Source organism: Rhinatrema bivittatum, chromosome 8 (assembly GCF_901001135.1).
Source record: "Rhinatrema bivittatum chromosome 8, aRhiBiv1.1, whole genome shotgun sequence".
NCBI lineage: Eukaryota > Metazoa > Chordata > Amphibia > Gymnophiona > Rhinatrematidae > Rhinatrema > Rhinatrema bivittatum.
The window spans coordinates 232,685,170-232,706,223 of record NC_042622.1 but is presented as its reverse complement, the minus strand read 5'-3'; the positions used below and the strand labels follow the sequence as shown (position 1 = coordinate 232,706,223).

The 21,054-nt window shown below is 46.5% G+C and overlaps 1 protein-coding gene across 2 annotated transcripts; it reads right to left on the bottom strand.

Annotated features, from left to right (window-relative positions):
* Nucleotides 1-12,354: 12,354 nt before the first annotated feature.
* On the bottom strand, nt 12,355-20,329 carry LOC115097884 (protein ANTAGONIST OF LIKE HETEROCHROMATIN PROTEIN 1-like). 2 transcript variants are annotated; one of them, XM_029614033.1, is made up of 2 exons: nt 20,070-20,329; nt 12,355-14,165 (listed from the first exon to the last, which is right to left on the bottom strand). In XM_029614033.1, exons 1-2 carry the CDS (start codon nt 20,292-20,294, stop codon nt 13,047-13,049), a joined length of 1,344 nt encoding a protein of 447 aa, XP_029469893.1. In that variant the 5' UTR covers nt 20,295-20,329; the 3' UTR covers nt 12,355-13,046. The 2 variants fall into 2 exon arrangements, with proteins under 2 accessions (XP_029469893.1, XP_029469894.1); XM_029614034.1 differs by having other exon boundaries at nt 12,355-14,148.
* Nucleotides 20,330-21,054: the final 725 nt, after the last annotated feature.

The window sequence follows — 21,054 nt, the reverse complement described above, 5'->3', positions numbered from 1 at the left end:
GCCTTTGTTGCATGGCTCCAGGCTTTATATAATTCCCCGAGTGCCCGTCTTTTATTAAACGGGGCCCTCACCGAGCCTATTAGGTTACATTGTGGGGTGCGGCAGGGCTGCCCTTTATCACCACTCCTTTTTGTTTTAGCAATCGAACCCCTAGCTACGCGGCTGCAGGGGGACAAGGGTTTTTCAGGGCTTAGTTTGAGTGGCCACCCGGTTAAGCTTGCACTTTTTGCGGATGATATATTATTGTTTGTCGGGCGCCCACGAAGTAGTGTGCCGGTGATCATTCAAATTTTTGAGCAATTTAGGGACATAGTGGGACTCAAAATTAACTACTCCAAATCTGAGGCGCTAGCGCTGACACCGGGGCTTCAAGGCAGTTGGCAAACCTCATTCCCCTTTACGTGGGCGCCGGGTAAACTGCGTTATTTAGGGGTATGGGTCCCTCGGGACCTACGACAGCTGTACGACCTTAATATTACGGAAAAAATAGACGCTATTCTTCTGCAGCTGACGGCATGGAATCTCCTTCCGCTGAGTTTCTTTGGAAGATGTGCGCTTATTAAAATGATCCTGGTTCCTAAGCTTTTATACCTGCTCCATATGATACCTTGCTGGTTAAAGGCCAGGGATGTGCAAAGGTTACATGGGGGTTTGTCCCGATTCTTATGGAAGGAGAAGCGTGCGAGGATCAAATATACGGTTTTACAGCATGCCCGGGAGGTGGGAGGGTATGGCTTGCCAGACTTTCAGCTCTATAATGTTGCCTGTCAATTGAGGTTTGTGGGGGAATGGCTCACGGGGAAATATTGTTATTGTGACGAGGGTTTACTTTCTAACATGTCTGCTCCTTGGAAGCCTCTTTCTCTCTTGCAGGTGGATGCGAGGAAATTGCAATCCTTGGTGTACCCGAAATACCTGTTGTCCCCTTGTATCAAGGCCTGGCGCTGGCTGCGTCAGTTGAGTGACTTGAAGGGCCTATCATCGTTACTGACGCCGCTCCTGGGCAACTTGGATTTCTGCCCCGGACTGGATTGTCGTGGCATGTTTCAACTTTGGGCCTCAAACGGAGCGGAGTACTTATATCATTTGTTTGATACTGACACTCAGGAGCTTATGGACTTCCAAACTTTTACCAGAACGTATCGATTGCCGCCTAAGCACTTCTTCGGCTATTTACAGGCATGCCACTACATCCAGACCATCCGCTGGTCCCGGGAGGACGTGGCTGCAGAGTCGCTCTTCGCCAGCGAACTAGCCGACACCGTTAGCGTGGCTAACTCTATCACGAGATGGAAAAGACTGTGTATGGACTATACAAGACTAGATCACCTCACTGTTTTAGCCTCCCGGTGGGCATCTGTTTTACAGGGCGAAGTGACTCCTGAACAAGTGAAAAAATGGTTTCAGTCCCTGCACACCCAAAACCCGGACCTGGGGCTTCGTGAGCTACAGTACCGTATATTGCACTTTTCCTATTATGATGATGTCCGGAGGTTTCGGATGGGGTTCACTGATACCCCGCTCTGCATAAAGGGGCGGATTTTCAGAGCCCTGCTCGCGTAAATCCGCCCAAAACCGGGCAGATTTACGCGAGCAGGGCCCTGCGCGCCGGGAAGCCTATTTTACATAGGCCTCCCAGCGCGCGCAGAGCCCCGGGACTCGCGTAAGTCCCTGGGTTCTCCGAGGGGGGCGTGTCGGGGGCGCGTCGGGGGGGCGGGCCCGGTCGTCGCAGCGTTTCGGGGGCGTGTCGGCAGCGTTTTGGGGGCGGGTACGGGGGCGTGGCTACGGCCCGGGGCGGTCCGGGGGCGTGGCCGTGCCCTCCGTACCCGACCCCAGGTCGCGGCCCGGCGCGCAGGAGGCCCGCTCGCGCGCGGGGATTTACGCCTCCCTCTGGGAGGCGTAAATCCCCCGACAAAGGTAAGGGGGAGTTTTAGACAGGGCCGGGTGGGTGGGTTAGGTAGGGGAAGGGAGGGGAAGGTGAGGGGAGGGTAAAGGAAAGTTCCCTCCGAGGCCGCTCCGATTTCGGAGCGGCCTTGGAGGGAACGGGGGTAGGCTGCGCGGCTCGGCGCGCGCCGGCTATACGAAATCGATAGCCTTGCGCGTGCCGATCCAGGATTTTAGCGGATACGCGCGGCTCCGCGCGTATCTACTAAAATCCAGCGTACTTTTGTTTGCGCCTGGAGCGCAAACAAAAGTAGGCTATTCGCGCTCGTTTTAAAATCCGCCCCAAAGTGCGGGGCGGAGGAAGGCACCTTGATACATAGGCTCCTATTTTGCTCGACAGTCACTTCCTTGTGGACCCTGGTGCGGCAGACTATTTCTAACTGCACCGGTCTTCCAGCACACTGTGGAGGCTATGCGCTGACTACCCACCCGTTGCACGCCTCGCACCCTTGCCCACTTGCCAAAGCCAAATTTGCAAGACTGGCGATGCTACTGGCGTGCCGGACTATATTATCTGTGTGGGTGGAACCACAAGGTGTGCCCTCTGAGGCTGCTTAGTACACCAGGATGACATCAGAATTACAAATGGAGCGTCTGGACTGTATCTCGGGACATCGCAAAAGGGACAAGCCATATGAAGACTGTTGGCAAGCCTTCTTTCAAGGTCTCCCAAGGAGGACACAGGCTAACTTACTAACCGCAGAATACTCCAATGAATGGACTTGATTTAATTCCTTGGACTCAGAGAAGGGGGGAGGTGGGGAAGGGGGGTGAGTGAGTATGAATGCGGGTAGGTGGGGGGTGCCTGCGGGGGGGGGGGCCGTACAGGGTGAAGTTCCACACTCTTGGCGGCAGGTTGTTTGATGGGGTAGGGTGGAGGGAGCAAAGTTTTGGCTTGAGGTTCATGGAGGGGGGAAAAAAATCGAAAAAGAGGGTCTGGGGTTAGTGGGCAACAGTTTGTTTGTCTGGTTTAAGATTATGGAAGACGTGGTTATTGTTGAAATGTTCTACACCCTTGTCTTGTACTCTGTATTTGTGCTTTAGTGGTGTGTTGGGTGACGTCTATCTTTCTAGACTGTTCACTGCTCTTGACACAATAAAAAGTATTTTGCCAAAAAAAAAGACCGGTTATGCACGTAACCTTTTAAAAATCCGGCCCATTATGCGTAGTCCTTCCATCATGTGGATGAAACATGAATATTGATCCCCACCCGCCCATAAACTTCATGTAGTGACTCAGCCTGCCTCTCCTCTATTACATATCCAGCCACCATAACAAAGAGACAACTGATACAACCACCCAACCTCTCCCCTTTCCCCCCAATCCCAAATTCCCCCTAGAACAGATCCACCTCCCAATCTTGTGGATCACCACAGTGAGGAATGAAGACTTCGTGCTATCTAGCCACTCCACCCCTACCCCGACATGCCCATTGGTGAAAAAACAGAAAATATTGAGAAAGTCCCCCTTGTTACCCAACCAAAAGCTAAACATGACCAAGGTAAAGCATCTGGTAAAATGCAGAAATGTTCCAGCATTAATCAACCAGCATATAACTCAAAAAGGCCGAACTATTCAAGTTGGAGGGTCCCTGGAAGGTAGTGAACCACCAGAATGTCTCCGAAGGTGTCATCCTGCCCTGTCCACGTGCTGCCATCTTGCAGTGTCACTTTTCATTCAGTCGTTTCTGGAAGCAGGTGCAGTATAAACTGAAGAAGTTACTTCCAGGCCTGCGGCTTGCATGAAATCCACTGCCTCATTCACTGTGTTAATACGGGAAGCTACTCCGGCAATACTAAAGCTTTAGCCAAATGGGAAAAGCCACCTGTATTTGACATTGTTCCCGCGGAGCACAGTAACAACATCCCATCTCCCCACACACCCTCCAACAGCAGAATCACACCTATCCTACACTGTCAATAGAACATCTATGTACACCAATAGAACATCAACATACATTAATAGAACATCAACGTACATGGTCCGACCCACCTACCAACAACTGTACTTACCACCCCCCACCCCCTATAATCCCCTTACCTCCCAAACGCAACCCACCTCATTGATCTCAACTTGTACTCATAGATACTTCCCCACCTTACCTTTGTTAATCGACACATTTGTGTTAAACCTCATTGTTGTGTTAAATTTTAATGTTGTATTAATCTCCAATGTGATAAACTCCAATGTTAAACATTAATTTCATGTTAAAAGTTAAATTGCCTATGTTAAACATCATATGTATCCACTTACATAATGTTATATGTATTGTTGTTTCAACTGTAAACCGTTGTGAAGGCCAGTTCCAAACAACGATATATAAAAGCACATAAATAAATAAAATAAACATCCCTGAATTCTCTGCACTTGTTTATAGTCAAAATCGTTAAATCTTGATATATTTCCACCTTGTCGCTCTTCCATATCAAAGGCCCCAGTTTCTGAGCCGCTGCGGTGATTTCCTCTTTCAGAGAGAAACTATGATAACAGGCAATTATGTTTCATGGCTGGTTATTGCGCATAGCCCTGTTGCGTCCGTCGGTCTCAGACGGCTTCAACCTCTGTGCCTCACCTTTCTTCCTTCTCTCTCCTCAAGCCTTGGGAAGATGGCTGCTGCCACGTCTTCATGCTGCTCTCTCCGGAGTCCCCGGATTGGCAACGGCGACTGTGTTCACCATAATTTTCCTGAGGGCCTCCTAGGGTGCGCACACGCACGCCACCCACGTCTTTATCCACATCATGGCAGGAACCTCGAGGGGGTCCCCTCTGAGTGTTATCATCACATCCTGGTATTTAGCCTGCCCTTCGTTTGCTAACAATCTGAGTTACCAAGGATTGGATTGCCTCCGGTCTAAGCTGCTCTGCCGCTTCCCAGCTGCTGCAGAAAGCTCTCTCTGCCCTTCGGGGCATTTCTTCACTAACCTGGGTACCCGCTCCTCAGGGCCCTTCTGCTCTATTTCAGGTACCTATCTTGGGATACCGGGTACTCACTGCTCAAGGGCCTGCTCTCCCTAATCTGGTGCCTGCTACTGATCAACTTCTGCCTGCCAGGACCTTCAACAATCAGCTTTCTGCTTCAGTGAGTACTAACCCTTTCAGTCTGTCTCACCTTCAGCGCTCTGTATCTACATCCGGGACCTGTCCCTGCTATTTCGTACTGCCTATCACCTACTTGAGTGTGAGACTGTCTCCTCTGCTGAGGACCCCTAGACTACTTCACTGGGTTACCTTCATTGCTGCCTGTTCCCCGGGCAGTACCATCGAGCTGTACAATAAATACAACTTCTCTGTGTCTGTGTGTATAGAGTCTAGCCTAGTACTGCGATTCCTCATGGGACTCTTCCCAGTGAGAGTGGATATCACCGCAGTACCCAAGAATCCTCTCCAACACCTCATAACCATAACAAGCCCCCAACGCTCTGTGCGCTCTCTCCAGTTTCACCACAGGAGTCTCCAGTGGTTCTGCACATGAATCCAGAACGTGCACACTTATGCTAGCAACCACTTGCTTACAGTCAGCAAATTCAGAGCTCTCCGGTATCCCGCGGAACCTTAGGGTCGCTCTCCTAGACCTATTTAATATGATTTAATAAATCCAGATTGGTTTGCAAAAGTTTATCTTGGAACAATTTACAGCCAGCAAGCTCCGAAGCCTGGTCTTCCAGTCGGATCTCCATGTCCTTGACCTGCCTCCCCAGTTCAGTGATATTGTTTTTCATCCCAGCAAGTAAGCTATAAATCTCTGTTTTCAGGCCTGCCATATCAGTTCTCAGGGCCCCAAACCAGTTTATAAAATTGGCCCAGGTCGGCACGCCATCTCTCGCTTCACCCCTGCAAACCGCTATTGGGACCCACATCCAACAGCACGGCAGGATTCATAAACAAGAACTTTTGTAAATTCACTTTTTTCTTATGCGTTGCCATACCGCTGCTGGAAAGGACTGCTGGGGTGCAGAAATAGTGCAGTAACACATTGCGGACGCCCGATGTTGGGGGATTCAGTTGAGTCAGGTTGGGAGCTCTGGGCTTAGGTGGCCATTGCGGGCGATGATGTCACTTCCTCCTTCTCGCATCCTGGCTTATGAGCAGAGGCAGTTGAAATTGAAAGGGTATTCCAACAAAGTGATTACAACCTTACTTCAGATGAAGAAGGCCTCCACTTCTTTGGTGTATGTGTAGGTATGGAAGGTGTTTGAGGCCTAGTGTCTTGAGGCAGGGGTCATTCCATTTCTGGCCTGTTCCCAGAATTCTTTCCTTTTTGCAAAATGGCTTGCAAAAGGGTCTTGCACTGAGTTTGCTTAGGTTGGCCTGCTTCCGGGGAAGCATACATAATCAAATTTGCAGATGACACAAAATTGTTCAGAGTAGTTAAATCACAAGCAGATTGTGATAAATTGCAGGAAGACCTTGTGAGACTGGAAAATTGGGCATCCAAATGGCAGATGAAATTAAATGTGGATAAGTGCAAGGTGATGCATATAGGGAAAAATAACCCATGCTATAATTACACAATGTTGGGTTCCATATTAGGTGCTACAACCCAAGAAAGAGATCTAGGTGTCATAGTGGATAACACATTGAAATCGTCAGTACAGTGTGCTGCGGCAGTCAAAAAAGCAAACAGAATGTTGGGAATTATTAGAAAGGGAATGGTAAATAAAACGGAAAATGTCATGCCTCTGTATCGCTCCATGGTGAGACCGCACCTTGAATACTGTGTACAATTCTGGTCGCCGCATCTCAAAAAAGATATAATTGCGATGGAGAAGGTACAGAGAAGGGCTACCAAAATGATAAGGGGAATGGAACAACTCCCCTATGAGGAAAGACTAAAGAGGTTAGGACTTTCAGCTTGGAGAAGAGACGACTGAGGGGGGATATGATAGAGGTGTTTAAAATCATGAGAGGTCTAGAATGGGTAGATGTGAATCGGTTATTTACTCTTTCGGATAGTAGAAAGACTAGGGGGCACTCCATGAAGTTAGCATGGGGCACATTTAAAACTAATCTGAGAAAGTTCTTTTTTACTCAACGCACAATTAAACTCTGGAATTTGTTGCCAGAGGATGTGGTTAGTGCAGTTAGTATAGGTGTGTTTAAAAAAGGATTGGATAAGTTCTTGGAGGAGAAGTCCATTACCTGCTATTAAGTTCACTTAGGGGTAGATTTTCAAAAACCGCGAATAGGCGTACTTTTGTTGGCACTCCAGGCGCAAACAAAAGTACGCTGGATTTCAGTAGATAAGCGGAGCCGCGCGTATCCGCTGAAATCCGGGATCGGCGCGTGCAAGGCTATTGATTTCGTATAGCCGGCGCGCGCCGAGCCGCGCAGCCTACCCCCGTTCCCTCCAAGGCCGCTCCGAAATCGGAGCGGCCTCGGAGAGAACTTTCTTTTGCCCTCCCCTCACCTTCCCCTCCCTTCCCCTACCTAACCCACCTGCCCGGCCCTGTCTAAACCCCCCCCTTACCTTTGTTGGGGGATTTACGCCTCCCGGAGGGAGAAGTAAATCCCCGCGCGCCGGGACGCGATCTGGGGGCGGGTCCGGAGGGCGCAGCCACGCCCCCGGGCCCGCCCCCGGAATGCTCCCGACACGCCCCGAAAACGCCACGCGGTTCGGGCCCGCCCCCAACACGCCCCCCGACACGCCCCCTCCGAAAACCCCGGGACTTACACGAGTCCCGGGGCTCTGCGCGCGCCGGTAGGCCTATGTAAAATAGGCTTACCGGCGCGCAGGGCCCTGCTCGCCTAAATCCGCCCGGATTTGGGCGAACAGGGCTCTGAAAATCCGCCCCTTAGAGAATAGCCACTGACATTAGCAATGGTAACATGGAATAGACTTAGTTTTTGGATACTTGCCAGGTTCTTATGGCCTGGATTGGCCACTGTTGGAAACAGGATGCTGGGCTTGATGGACCCTTGGTCTGACCCAGTATGGCATGTTCTTATGTTCTCTTGCATCTCATCCTCACATAGTGCGGTATCCCAAGGGGTTGAAGCACTTGCATATCCCAATGAAGTGGATGGTTTCCCTGAGGAACCTTAATTTGGTCTTATGAGCCTTATGTAAATCCCTTTTTGAACCTTTAAGAAAGGCATCATTGAAAGACCTCACCCCGAAGGCAGTCTTTTTAGTGCTGATCTGCTCAGTGAGACATATTTCCAAGCTACAGGCTTTATCATGTCAGGATCCTTTCCTTCATTTTTCGGAGTATGGGTTTTCCCTTTGCATAATTTATGTATTTTTATTTATTTAGCCATTTTATATACCGTTGTTCCAAATAAAGATCACAATGGTTTACAACATGATGTACATAATATACATCAACAATTACATTGACTTAATGAGGTCAAACAACATACATATTAAAAAATTGACACATACTTGGGATAAAATATTTAGTTCAGAATGCTCTTTTTGCCAAAAGTGGTTTCCTCTTTCCATTTGAGTCACCCCATAGAATTGCGGGCATTCTGAACATTGGAGTCGTCTTCTCTACATGTCCAAGAGCTTCCTTGTTGGATGTGCATAGGGTCCTCTTGCACTATTTGTAGGTCACCAATGGTTTTCTCAAGACTGATCATTTGTTCATGCTTTTTAGAGGGCATAACAAGGGGGACAAGGCTGTTGAAAGCATCGATTTCCAGGTGAATTAAGGAGGCTATTACTTCTCTTACAAATGCAAAGGCATTCCAGTTCCAGAGGGGCTGCAGGCTCATTCCACTAGAGCGCAGGCTGCATCCTGGACTGAATGTCAGTTGGTGTCACTGCAGGATATCTGCACGGACATGACATGCTCTTTGTTACACACTTTTGCCAAGCATTACAAACTAGATGTTTGGGCGTCAGACTCAGCTGGGTTTGGAGAGAATGTGTTGCGAGTGGGTCTTTTGGCTTCCCGCCCAGGGAAGCTTGGGTACATCCCATGCGTCTCCACTAATCTGGGAGACAATAAGGAAAGGAAAATTGGTTCCTACCTGACAATTTTCTTTCCTTGAGTCCCACAGATCAGTCCAGAGTCCCATGCCTTGTTATGGCATCTGAAATCCTCTACATACAGTGATTACCCAGTTCAGGGTTACTTTTCCCCTGCTTGTTCAAAAGTGGGGGGTTGTTATTTGAAAAATTGTTTTTTTCTTGGTGTAGGCACAGGTCATACTAAGCACTGCAGGCAGCACACTATCTTAAGTACCACTGGTACAGTAAAACGTTTCTTCTGACTCCATCTGCTGGTAGGATAGAAAAACCCATGCATCTGGACTGATCTGTAGGACTCAAGGAACAAAAATTAGCAGGTAAGAACCAATTTTCCTTTTTAGAAGCTGTTTTAAAATCTTAATTTCTGCTTCTCCCACTTACAGCCTCATTCATTTTTAACCATTGTCTTAATAAGTTAAATTCCTCAAGTCTTTTTTGCCCTGTTTGTCTTGATTAGATTGTAAGCTCTACTGAGCAGGGGCTGTCTCTTATGTTTTTTTTTGTACAGTACTGCATATGTCGAGTAGCACTATAGAAGTGCTAAGTATTCACAACACTCTAAATATTGATATGCCTTTTTCAATTTATTTGCTCTTTAAACTGTATAGACCGGTCAGGAGCTTGTGCTCAGAAGGGCAATGTCTTCTAGATATTCCCAGTTATAAGAATGCTTACTTATCTGTGGCCAGAGATCAGAAGCTCTCAATCGCTGGTGCAAAATTATTGAACAAACTGCCCATTGCACTGAGAAAGCAAGAATATAGTACAACTTTTAAAAACTAAAAGCCCACTTATTTAGGATAGCATTTTAATAACACACCTTACCAGGAAATGTTGATCATGTTCTGAAGTTGTTTTTACTATTTTATGTTTATTATATTATCATGTTTTTATGATTGTAACATTTGAATTATTTGTTTAATTGTTTTATGTTTTAACTATTTTATGTTTTTGATACATTGATGTTTCAATGAAGTTATATTTGGAAGCCGCCGAGATCCCTGGATTGTATGGCCTAAAAGTTAAATAAATAAATAAATAAAAATAAATACATAAAAACAGTAGTAGTAGTAGTCAGACTCCAGTAGGATTAGCAAGATTAAGGGTAAGTAACTTCAGGGTATTCAGACACAGTCTGGATAAGTTTATCTAGCTGACTTTGGAGTCATATTCAATAATGCAGACACACTACTGAATATAGCCAGCTATTTTAATTAGTTAGTCTGCTAACTAAAGCCAACTAACTTTAGAACAGCTCTTTTATTAGACCAGACTCCCAACTCCTCCCAGCTATGCCCCTGAATCACCCCTAACTTATCCAGCTAAATTCTAAAGTCCTATCATTAGCCGGCTAGAATTTAGCTAGATAAGGGCTAAATATAGCTGGAAAGCCATTTAAAAGGATAACTATTATGTTATCCATCTAAATGACTTTTGAACATAGACTTCAAGATGTCAAATATTCAGCATGAATAATCTGTAAATAAAACTTTAATGAGCAAGTATAAAATACAAACAACACAATAGTAACAAACATATTATAACAAAACAGACAAATTAATATAAAAGGACTTTCACTGTTCAGAATTTCTACTTTCCAATTATTTTTGCTGCTTGCCCAGAGATACTTTGTGGTAACATCAAATACATGAATTGCAGAAATACATATATTTTTTTAAACCCTTATGGATTTTGAATCTTATCAGACAGTTAGAATACATCAAACTCCCAGCTTGCTTTTACTAATTTAGAGCTTCCCAAACCTGTCCTGGTGACTACCAAGGTCTGTTGGGTTTTCAAGATATCCATAATAAATGTGCAAAAGATAATTTGTATAACACTGGAGATTCAGCATTTGCAAATTTATCTCATGCATATTAATTTTGGATATCTGGACAACCTGACTGGCTGCGAGATCCCTAAGGCAGGTTTGGGAAGCATGCACTAAATACTTCAACACATGCCATGAAAGGCATCCCTTCTAATATCTTTTCATGGCTTGTGCAGGCAGCAGGCTCCCTTTTGCAAAGCCGCCACCCCCCAAACTATAATGATTTTCTTCTAAGAGATCTCTCTAACCTCTATCCCAGAAAAAAAGAAAAAGGCACAATGCAGATGATGTTGGCTAGCGGAGTGCCCAGTCGCCTTCCCTCCCTTTGAGTTAGTATTTCAGCAGTAGACTGGGCTGTTGGGCTTTCGGACATGTTCTGGTACTCTAGGTAAGCATTGCTAATGCTGATAGTGGGGGTGAGGGTACAGCAGAGGGGTCCCTTGGCGGACTTTGGCACCCTGTGCGCAAGCCTGAAAGGATCTAGATTTAATGCTCAATTATACTTCGAAGGGAATCTGCTTCTGTGTCAATAATTTAAAAGTAGGTGAATTATGTGAGATTCTGGGGATGAACAAAAGTTATCCATATGAAAGTTTCCTGAAGTACCTCTAGGCTCCAAATGAATGTGCAATCTTTGTATTTTAAAAAAATATATATATTAAGATGATTTTTAAATTTATAACTTCTGCATTTTATGTAAATACAAGCCGTTAAGCCCGTTAAAACGAGCTACATTAACATTTTTTTTTGGGATCATTTCCTTCCCCCTCATGCTCCCTCCCACCTCCCCCACTCTCTCCCCTCAGTCACTCCTCTCTCTCCCTCCCTCCCTCAGTCACTCCCCCCTCCTCCCTCCCTCAGTCACTCCCATCTCCCCTTCCCCCAGTCACTCCCCTCAGTCACTCCCCCCTCCCCCCAGTTACTCCTCTCTCCCCCCCTCCCTCCTCCCCTCAGTCACTCCTCCCTCCCCTCAGTCACTCCTCCCTCCCTCCTCCCCTCGTCACTCCTCTCTCCCCCCTCCCCTGAGTCACTCTTCTCTCCCCCCTCCCTCCCTCCTCCCCTCAGTCACTCCTCTCTCCCCCCTCCCCTCAGTCGATCTCCGCCGAAGACCGGGAGCGGCGGCCCGAAGACCCGGAGCGGCGGCGGCGGCCCGAAGACCCGGAGCGGCAGGAGCGGCGGCCCGAAGACCCGGAGCGGCGGGAGCGGCAGCGGCGGCCCGAAGAGCGGCGGCGGCGGTGGCACCGGCCCGAAGACCCGGGCTGGAGCGGCAGCAGCGGCCCGAAGACCCGGAGCGGCAGGAGCGGCGGCCCGAAGACCCGAAGCGGCGGCGGCATGCGCGCGAGGGAAGTCCCTCCCTCGCGCGCATGCTGCCGCCGCTCCGGGTCTTCGGGCCGCCGCTCCTGCCGCTCCGGGTCTTCGGGCCGCCGCTCCGGGTCTTCGGGCCGCCGCTCCAGCCCGGGTCTTCGGGCCGGTGCCGCCGCTGCCGCTCCCACTGCTCCGGGTCTTCGGGCCGGTGCCGCCGCCGCTCCGGGTCTTCGGGCCGGTGCCGCCGCCGCCGCTCCCGCCGCTCCGGGTCTTCGGGCCGCCGCTCCTACAGCGCCATTTTTATTTTTAAGAGGCACACTGTGACCGACGTGCTCGCATGCGCGGTAGAGCTGCTCTCTACTGCGCATTTGCGGCACGTCGGTCAACCTTCGTTTATTAGGTTGATTTATTATTGACTAAAAAGTAGTTAGTGGAACATTTTGCTTTGAGTTTGGTAAAATGTGATGCCTCATGGGCTGGCATGAACAGATTAATTAGACATGTTCTTCTGCAATCCACTCCTGGTGTCTGAAGTTGGTCATGGAACGTCTTTTCCCTCCTACCCAAGGGCTCACACAGACAAGTCGGACACCTTTGTAGTTTCCCCATCACCTCTCTTTTAGTAGGAGGAGAGCAGAAGCAGCGGAGCAACTGTCAGGCTGAACTTCCTCTGAAAAAATGCCTGATCAGAAAGCAGTACCCAGATGTGGGGGGAGGGGAGAGGACACAACACAACTGCTAAAGCACATGGAGAGAAAGGAATCGCACCTGTTCAGGTCCAGAAGGGCCATCAAACTCTCTAAAGGTATCATTGCCAATGCACAAAAAAGTCATCATGACATCCATTACAGCCACAACAGGATCTGACACCCCCTCCCCCAATATTTCACACCATTACTAATAAGCAGCAGAATGTGGGGCAAGATTTAGCATTCTAACTAAAAGCTGAGGAAACCGAAAAATAGACTTTAGATTTCAGTCTGCATCAGTCAACACTCATCATTGCTTTTGAAATATTCAGACATGAGCACTCGGACAGTCTCGGCAGCGTTATCGTCCATGGACTCAGACACGGGGTGCGTCGGCTGCGAGAACTCTGACGTCTCAATAGCTTCCAGCCACTTATCGATAAACTTCTCATCGTGCACCTCGCACACGTTGTGAAGAATGCAGCAGGCCAGGATCATGGTGGGCATCAGCTCCACCAAGCAGTCGTTGTGCTTCAGGAGGCACTGCCAGCGTGCCCTCAAGCGCAAGAAGGCATTCTCAATCACACTGTGAGCACGCTCCAAGCGATAGTTGAATTTTAGCTGCTGCTGCGTCAGGCTCCTATGCTCTCTATATGGTTTGAGAAGCCAGTGCTGTAGAGGGTAGGAAGCATCTCCCAACAATACATACCTCAGTGGCACCCCCAGGAAGGGTCTCGGGGGCTCGGGTAAGAAATTGCCTTCTCTTACCAGCATCCACAAGTAGGAATTCTGCAAGATGGCGCTGTTTTCCATGCTGCCAGGAAAGCCAGCACAGATATCCCAGAACTTTCCTAAGCCATCCACCGTGGCCTGCAGAACGACTGAATACCAGCACTGGCTATTCCTATAGTCAGAGCTCCACTGAGAAGGGATGGTCAGGGCAACATGGAGACTGCCCAAGGCACCAACACAGTGCGGGAAGCCCCAGCGAGCATTAAAGATACGAGCCATATTGTCAAATCCCTGCTCATTGGGCTGCTGGAGATATAAAGACTTCAGGTGGGAAACTATGGCCTGGCACACCACCTTCACACATTTGCACACCATCGCGTGGCTCATACCAAACAGAAAGCAGATGATTCGGTACTCGGTGTTGGTAGCCAGCCGCCAGAGGGCAATAGCAATCTTCTTTTCCACAGAGGGGGTAGGTTGGAAGTGGCTCGGGTGTCGGCAGAGTTTTGGTCGCAGCTGACTGCAAATGTAGAAAAAGGTGTCCTTAGACATCCGGAACTTCTCAAGCCAGTCCTGTGGACCAAATTCCTTCATCACCACTTGCTCCCACCAGTGACTTCTTCTGATGCTGGGCCATTTACAAGGACGTATAAAGGGGCCTTCTCTCCTCCTGTGGGCAATCAACAGCTGAAATATTTACACACAAGGATATTATACAGCACGTCTGAGTAATATGAAAAGGTGAGGACAGAAACTGCTGAGTACATTAAACAGAAGGATCAATATAACAAAGACATTTGAAAACAACACAGAGGCTGGTGGCACCTTACAGACTAACACATTTATTGAGGCATGAACGTTCGAAGACAAGAAGCCGCTTCATCAGAGACTCCATAATTGCCTCTGTGTCTTTCTTGCTACTACAAACTAACATGACTGTCCCTCTAGAAGAGAAATGTAATGCATATTAGAAGCCATGATATGTCTGGAATGAATAAAGGAGCAAGAAGATATTTAGAAGATAAAACATTTCTAATCATCTTTAATTGCATTGGCTGCTTGACCAAGTAGCTCTGCAGTTCCTCTGCAATTGACCAAGTAATTCTATTAGTTTTAAACCCCGGGTTGAAATAAAGGGTGTTAGCAGTACTGCTCCAGTGATCTTCTCCAGAGCGTATCTGCCTGGAGAAGGGCACTGGAGCATTACTGACTGCAGCACCAGTGTAGGATTCTTTGGCTTGGATTCAGTACTAAGGCCACATGTATGATTGTCTACCTGATGGTGAGAAGCTGTATGTGTGCACTTGATGCAGAGAACAAGTTCAAGCTCTGGAGGTCAGAGTGGCAGACCTAGAGGAGCTGAGGCAGTCATAGAGGTATACAGAGGTTCCAACTCCAGTCAAGCAGCCCTTGTACTGTTTTGCAGAAGCAAGGTCATCTGGCAGGATTCCATCACCTTGGTGCGGCAGGAACTGAGCCTGTATCTAGAATCTACCCTCCTGCTTTATCCTCTCGCACCAAGGATGTGACTCTAGGGCCATATGCCCAGGAGGGAGAGGTTAGGACAGCCACTATAGCGGGTGATTCAATCATTAGGAACGTAGATAGCTGGTGGATGTGAGGATCGCTTGGCAACTTGTCTGCCTAGTGAAAAGGTAGTGGACCTCACACCACCTAGATAAGATTTTAGCGAGTGCTTGGGAGGAGCTGACTGTCGTGGTACATTTGGGCATCAAAGACACAGGAAACTGCAAGGGGGAGGTTCTGGAGGCTAAATGTAGGCGCTTAGGTAGGTAACTGAAAACCAGAACCTCCAGGGTTGCATTCTCAGAAATGCTCCCCATTCAACGCGCAGAACCCCAGAGGCAGGCTGAACTCTAGAGTCTCAATGTGTAGATGAAACGATGGTACACAGAAGAAGATTTTAGATTTGTTAAGGAACTGGAGAACATTCTGGGGAAGGAGAACCTATTCCAATAGGATGGGATTTATCTTAACCAGGGTGGAACCAGGCTGCTGGTGCTAACATTTAAAAAGGAGAGAAAGCAGCTTTTAAACTAAACCATGGGGAAAAGCCAGCAGTCACTCAGAAGCGCATGGTTCGGAGGGATGTATCTTCCAAAGATACTTGCAAAATAGAATATCCCAGTAGAGAAGTTGCGTATAAGGCTGAAGAAGCCCAGAAAGATGTAGACAAAGAGCACCCAGATGTGAACAACCTAAACTGCCTGTATCATTTGCTAACAGGAAGGTTGTGATTACAAAGAGAAATGAAATTATAAATAAAAAATGACTTAAAAAATGTCTGAATATGAATGCCAGAAGTCTGAACAGTGAGAATGTATGACATTATATGAAGATACAGACATTATAGGCATTTCGGAGACATGTTGGAAGGAAGATAACCAATGAGACACTGTGATACCAGGGTATAAATTATATTGACGAGATACAGCAGATCAAACTGGTGGACTGTGGCACTATATGTAAAAGATGGCACAGAGTCAAACATGATAAAAATCCTACAGGAAACAAAAAACACTGTGGCATCCTCAAAGATAGAAATTCCATATGTGGCAGGTAAAATTATTGCAGAGGGTGTATACTACTGGCCAAAAGAAAGAACCTGACTGTGAAATGCTAGCTGAAATTAAAACAAATACATTTGACAACACAATAATAATGGGTTATTTCATTTATTCTGCAACTGATTGGGTCAGTGTTTCATCAGAGCATGATACAGCAGTTATGTTTCTAGATGCCATAAAGAACTGCTTCATGGTGCAGTTGGTCCTACAATCTACAAGAGGGGCAGCTACTTTAGATCTAGTCCTCAAGGTAACGCATGACCTGGTACAAGTGCTTAATGTGGTGGTGCTTCTAAGCAATAGTAATCATATTGCAATCAAATTTGGGATAATCACTAGAGCATATAACTTTGAAAATGGAGACTATCATAGAATGAGGAAATTAGTTAAAAAAAACCCAAAACTAAAAGGAGTGGTTGCAAAAGTTAAAAGTTTAGGTGTGGACATTGTTTAAAAATTCCATTTTGGAAGCCCAGATAAAATGTATTCCTTGCATTAAAAAAGATCTAAGGAAGACCAAATGACTGCCAGCATAGTTTAATGGTGATGTAAAGAAGGCAGTTAAAGCTAAAAGGGCATTGTTCAAAAAATGAAAAAAGGAACCAAATAAGGAAAGCAGGCAATAGCATAAGCACTGGCAAGTTAGATGTAAAACAGCAGTTGGACAGGCCAAGAGATAATTTGAGAAAAAGCTAGCCAGTGAGACAAAAACTAATAATAAAATGTTTTCAAGTACATTTGAAGCAAAAAGCCTGTGAGGAAGTAAATTGAGCACTAGATGATGGAGAGGCAAAAGGAGTGCTCAGGAAGGACAGGGAAATAGCAAAAAAACTGAATGAATGTTTTGCCTTGGTCTCTACAGAGGAGGATGTTGGGAACATACCCATACCTGAAATATTCTTTAATGGTGGAGTTTCTGAGCAACTTAAACAAATATCTGTGACAGTGGAGGATGTAATAGATCAGACTGGCAAACTAAAGAGTAACAAATCACCGGGACTAGATGGCATTCACCCTAGAGTTCTCAAAGAACTAAAACATGAAATCACTAACCTGTTACTAGTAATCTGTAACCTTTCATTTAAAACAGCCACAATTCTTAAAGACCAATATGTTACAGACTTTTAAAAAGAGCTCTAGGGGTGATCTGAGAAACTAAAGATCAGTGAGCTGACACCATTGCTGGGAAAAATGGTAGAAACCATTCCTAAAAACAAAATCACTGGCCATACAGACATGTCTTAATGGAGAAGAGTCAACATGGTTTTGGAAAGGGGAAATCTTGTCTTTCCAATCTTTTAGAATTTTTTGAAGGTGTAAATAAACATAAAGGTGAGCCGGTGGCATTTGACAAAGTCCCTCATGACAGACTGCTTAGGAAATTACAAAGTCATGGTATAGGAGGCAGTGTCCTGTTGTGGATTGGTAACTGGTTAAAAGGCTGGAAACAGAGGGAAGGACTAAATGGTCAGTTTTCCAAATGAAGAAGGATCACTAGTAGAGTTTAACCCAGTGGTTCTCAACCTTTTTGCTATTGGGATACACCTGGCAGATAATGCTTACAGATGTGACACACTGAACCCTTATCATCATGAGGCTAAATGTAAACATATACTCAGCATCCACAGGAACTCGCCCCCACCTCATCCCAAAACCATGGATGCAGAGCAGAAGTAGGATATTTCAAATACAACTTGCTATATAAAAAAGACATTCTGATTCTGGTGCTATCTCAGTAACAGAAACACAAACTCCCTTACTACCAGGAGCATTGTAAAATACAAAACCTGAAAAGAAAAAAAAAAACACTCAGCACATGTGTAGCAAACCTTTCATACCATTGCAACACTAATTCCAAGAACTCAAACAGCAATAGCCCTTCCTAAGAAAAGGCAGCGGTGCAGCACCAATGCATGTCCTATTGAGAATGAGAAAACGCAACAAAGAAGATTGATACAGATTCCTACCTAGTAGTAAAATACCTCACCTCAGTCACACATACAGATCCGACCTTTACCAAATACAGAATAAAAGACCACAAATTACAAATGTGGAGGCAAAAATTGTAATGGAAACCTCAAAAAGCTACTCTGCATGCAGTGTAAAACTGGTTAGAAACAGAAATACATAATCCTCCTACACTAAGCAAAGAAATGCACATTCCCAGAATTGACATATGTTTCTGTCACTCCCCTTCCATGCCTCCATCATCCTTCACTTTTCCCAATTACTCCATTTAAATCATCTGCTCACACTCATATCCCTGCCCAGCATTTCTGACCCCCCCCCCACATACTCTTCTCTTGCTGCTCCTCTTCCCTGCTTGACTCTCCCCACCCTCTTTATCCCTTCTCCCTGCCTACCCAGCTACCCCGACTCCCCCTGTTTCTCATCCTTTCCTGCTCAGCAGCCCCCCACACTCCCTTCTCTCCATTCCACCTTCATTTTCCCAGCATCCCCAACCTCCTTTCCCCCACCCTCCACAGGGTAAAGAGATCATCAGCAGCATCACGTCCATTCTCAGCAGGGGAAAATAAAGTTTGTGTCCCATCAGGTCCAGAACAGCAGGAGCTGGCAATGTCTCACTCTGATCTGGGGGAAGGAGGAAACAGCCTCCCACTGGGCCAGAAAGAAGCGAAGGAAGTGAGAGTAGCCTCCCATCAGGCCCAATGTAAGAGAAGTCAACCAACTCCCACTTGGCCCTGCGACACACCAGTGTGTCTCGACACACCTGTTGAGAACCACCGGTTTAACCTATTCATAAATGATCTGGAAAAGGGGATGACGAGTGAGGTGATCAGATTTGCAGATGATTCAAAATTGTTAAAACAGCAGCGGATTGCAAGGAAGTGCAGAAGGACCTTGTGAGACTGGGGCAACTGAATGGCAGTTGAAATTTGATGGGAAAAAATGAAAAGGGATTTGCATAGGGAAAATAATCACAACTATAGGTACACAATGCTGGGTTCTGAATTGGGAGTCCCTACCCAGGAAAAGGGATCTTGGAGTTGTTGTGAACAATATGTTGAAATCCTCTGCTCAGTGTGCGGTGACAGTCAAAAAAGAAATAGAATGTTACAAATGATCCAAAAAGGAATGGAGAATAAAACAGAAAATATCATATTGCCTCTATATTGAGTCATGGTGTGACCATACCTTGAGTATTGTGTGCAGTTCTGGTCGCCCCAATTCAAGAAAGACATAATGGAACTAAAAAAGATGCAGAGGAAAATGACAAAAATGCTAAAGGATATGGAACATCTCTCCTATGATGAGGCTACACAGGATAAGGCTCTTCAGCTTGGAAAAGAGGCAGCTGAGAGGAGATATGATAGCAGTTTATAAAATCATGAGTGGGGTGGAATGGGTAAATAAAGGACGGTTATTTACCCTTTCAAATATCATAAAAACAATGGGCCACGCTATGAAAATAACAACCAGCAGATTCAGAACAGATCTTAGCAAGTACTTTTCCACTCAGCACACTATCAAGCTGTGGAATCTGTTGCCACAGGATGTGATCAAGGTGACTAGCGTAGCAGGATTTAGAAGAGGTTTGGACAAGTTCCTGGAGGAAAAGTCCAAAACACATTATTAGCCAGACAAACTGAAGAAGGCAATTGTTATCTCTGGGAATGAGTAACAGGAATTAGACCTACTTTATAAGATCTGCCAGGTACTTGCGACCTGGATTTGCCACTGTCGGAGCCATGCTGGGTTCAATGGACTTTGGTCTGACCCAGCACAGGCAATTCTTATGTTAGAAACATAGAAGCATGGAAACATGACTGCAGAAAAAGACCATATGGCCCATCTAGTCTGCCCATCCGCCCAATTAATTTAGCTTTGCAAATTTCCATAACTCCCTTATGTGATAGGTCACTGGATGCTAAATATAAACTGAGGCTGTGGGGGCATACAGGGCCCTTAGGGCATTACCGATGCCTGATAAATGCCTCAGGGACAGTGAAGGTTGGGGGAATAAACAGAGCAGCACACTGACCATCAGGAGCCTCTTCTGCCTCTGCATATGGTATTGCCTCAGCCTCAGCCTCCTCTGCATTTCATCCGTCCTCCTGGAAGCCTCGCTCTGCGCGCTGATGCTACATCTCCGCCTTTTCCTCAGCATGCAGAGAAAGAGCAGCAGCCAGGGCTGCACTGCTTCGGCCTCCTCTTCGGGCATTCTGAAACCAAGAGAGCTCAGATCTGTTGCCCCCAGGAAACACATTAATACCAGGGAGGAGAGCTGTTTTCAGGGCTCAGAGTAAAAACAAAGAGAGCACAGAAGCAGAAACAGAGGCTTGGGAGGAAGACGATCTCCCCCTGCTGGTCCTTAGCTGTAAATGCAATTAAAAAGTGGAGGAGAGGAAAACAAAACAACTCCCTATCCTTTTTCTACTGAACTTTGTAATTTGGTTAAGGAAACACGCTTCTAATTTGAAAGGGGGTATTTATACCTCATGGCCAAACCACACACCCCCTTCTCCAAGGAACAGTCACAGAGCTGATACTTTTATTTAATTTCTGCTCTTTTAAGCACTTCAAAACAGATTATATTCAGATGCTATGGGTATTTCTCTGTCCCCAGAGGGCTCACAAAAAAAAAGATGAGATTTTTACAATGTACTCTCGCCCTAGCTTGATAAACACCCAGGTAGAAAGTGCATCAAGCTAGCGCAAGAGTACATTGTTGATATCTCATGTTTGTGTAACTTTCCTCATTCCAAATCACATCAAATCTTCACTGATGTGTACTGTGCTGTTCATACGTCTGACTGTGCATGTAAAACTGCCCCCCCCCCCCCCGTTGTGCATGCATATTGTGCACATGAGTTATCTGTGGTAGGATAAAACAGACACTCATATTAAGCATCCATTTTTCTAACCCACCCACAGCCACATCTCCAGGGCGCCTGGTGCTTTTGCGCGCTAGGGACGCACAATTTGTCCCTTGTGCATCCTTTTTAGCATAGCCTCACTACATCAGG

What these genes read in the sequence shown, in the direction of transcription:
- LOC115097884 (XM_029614033.1), bottom strand. Translation starts at nt 20,294, where the DNA reads ATGTGTTTCCTGGGGGCAACAGATCTGAGCTCTCTTGGTTTCAGAATG. An exon ending in GGCAGAAGAGGCTCCTGATG is followed by an intron (nt 14,166 to 20,069) that starts GTCAGTGTGCTG and finishes TAAATATTTCAG; the next exon opens with CTGTTGATTGCCCACAGGAG.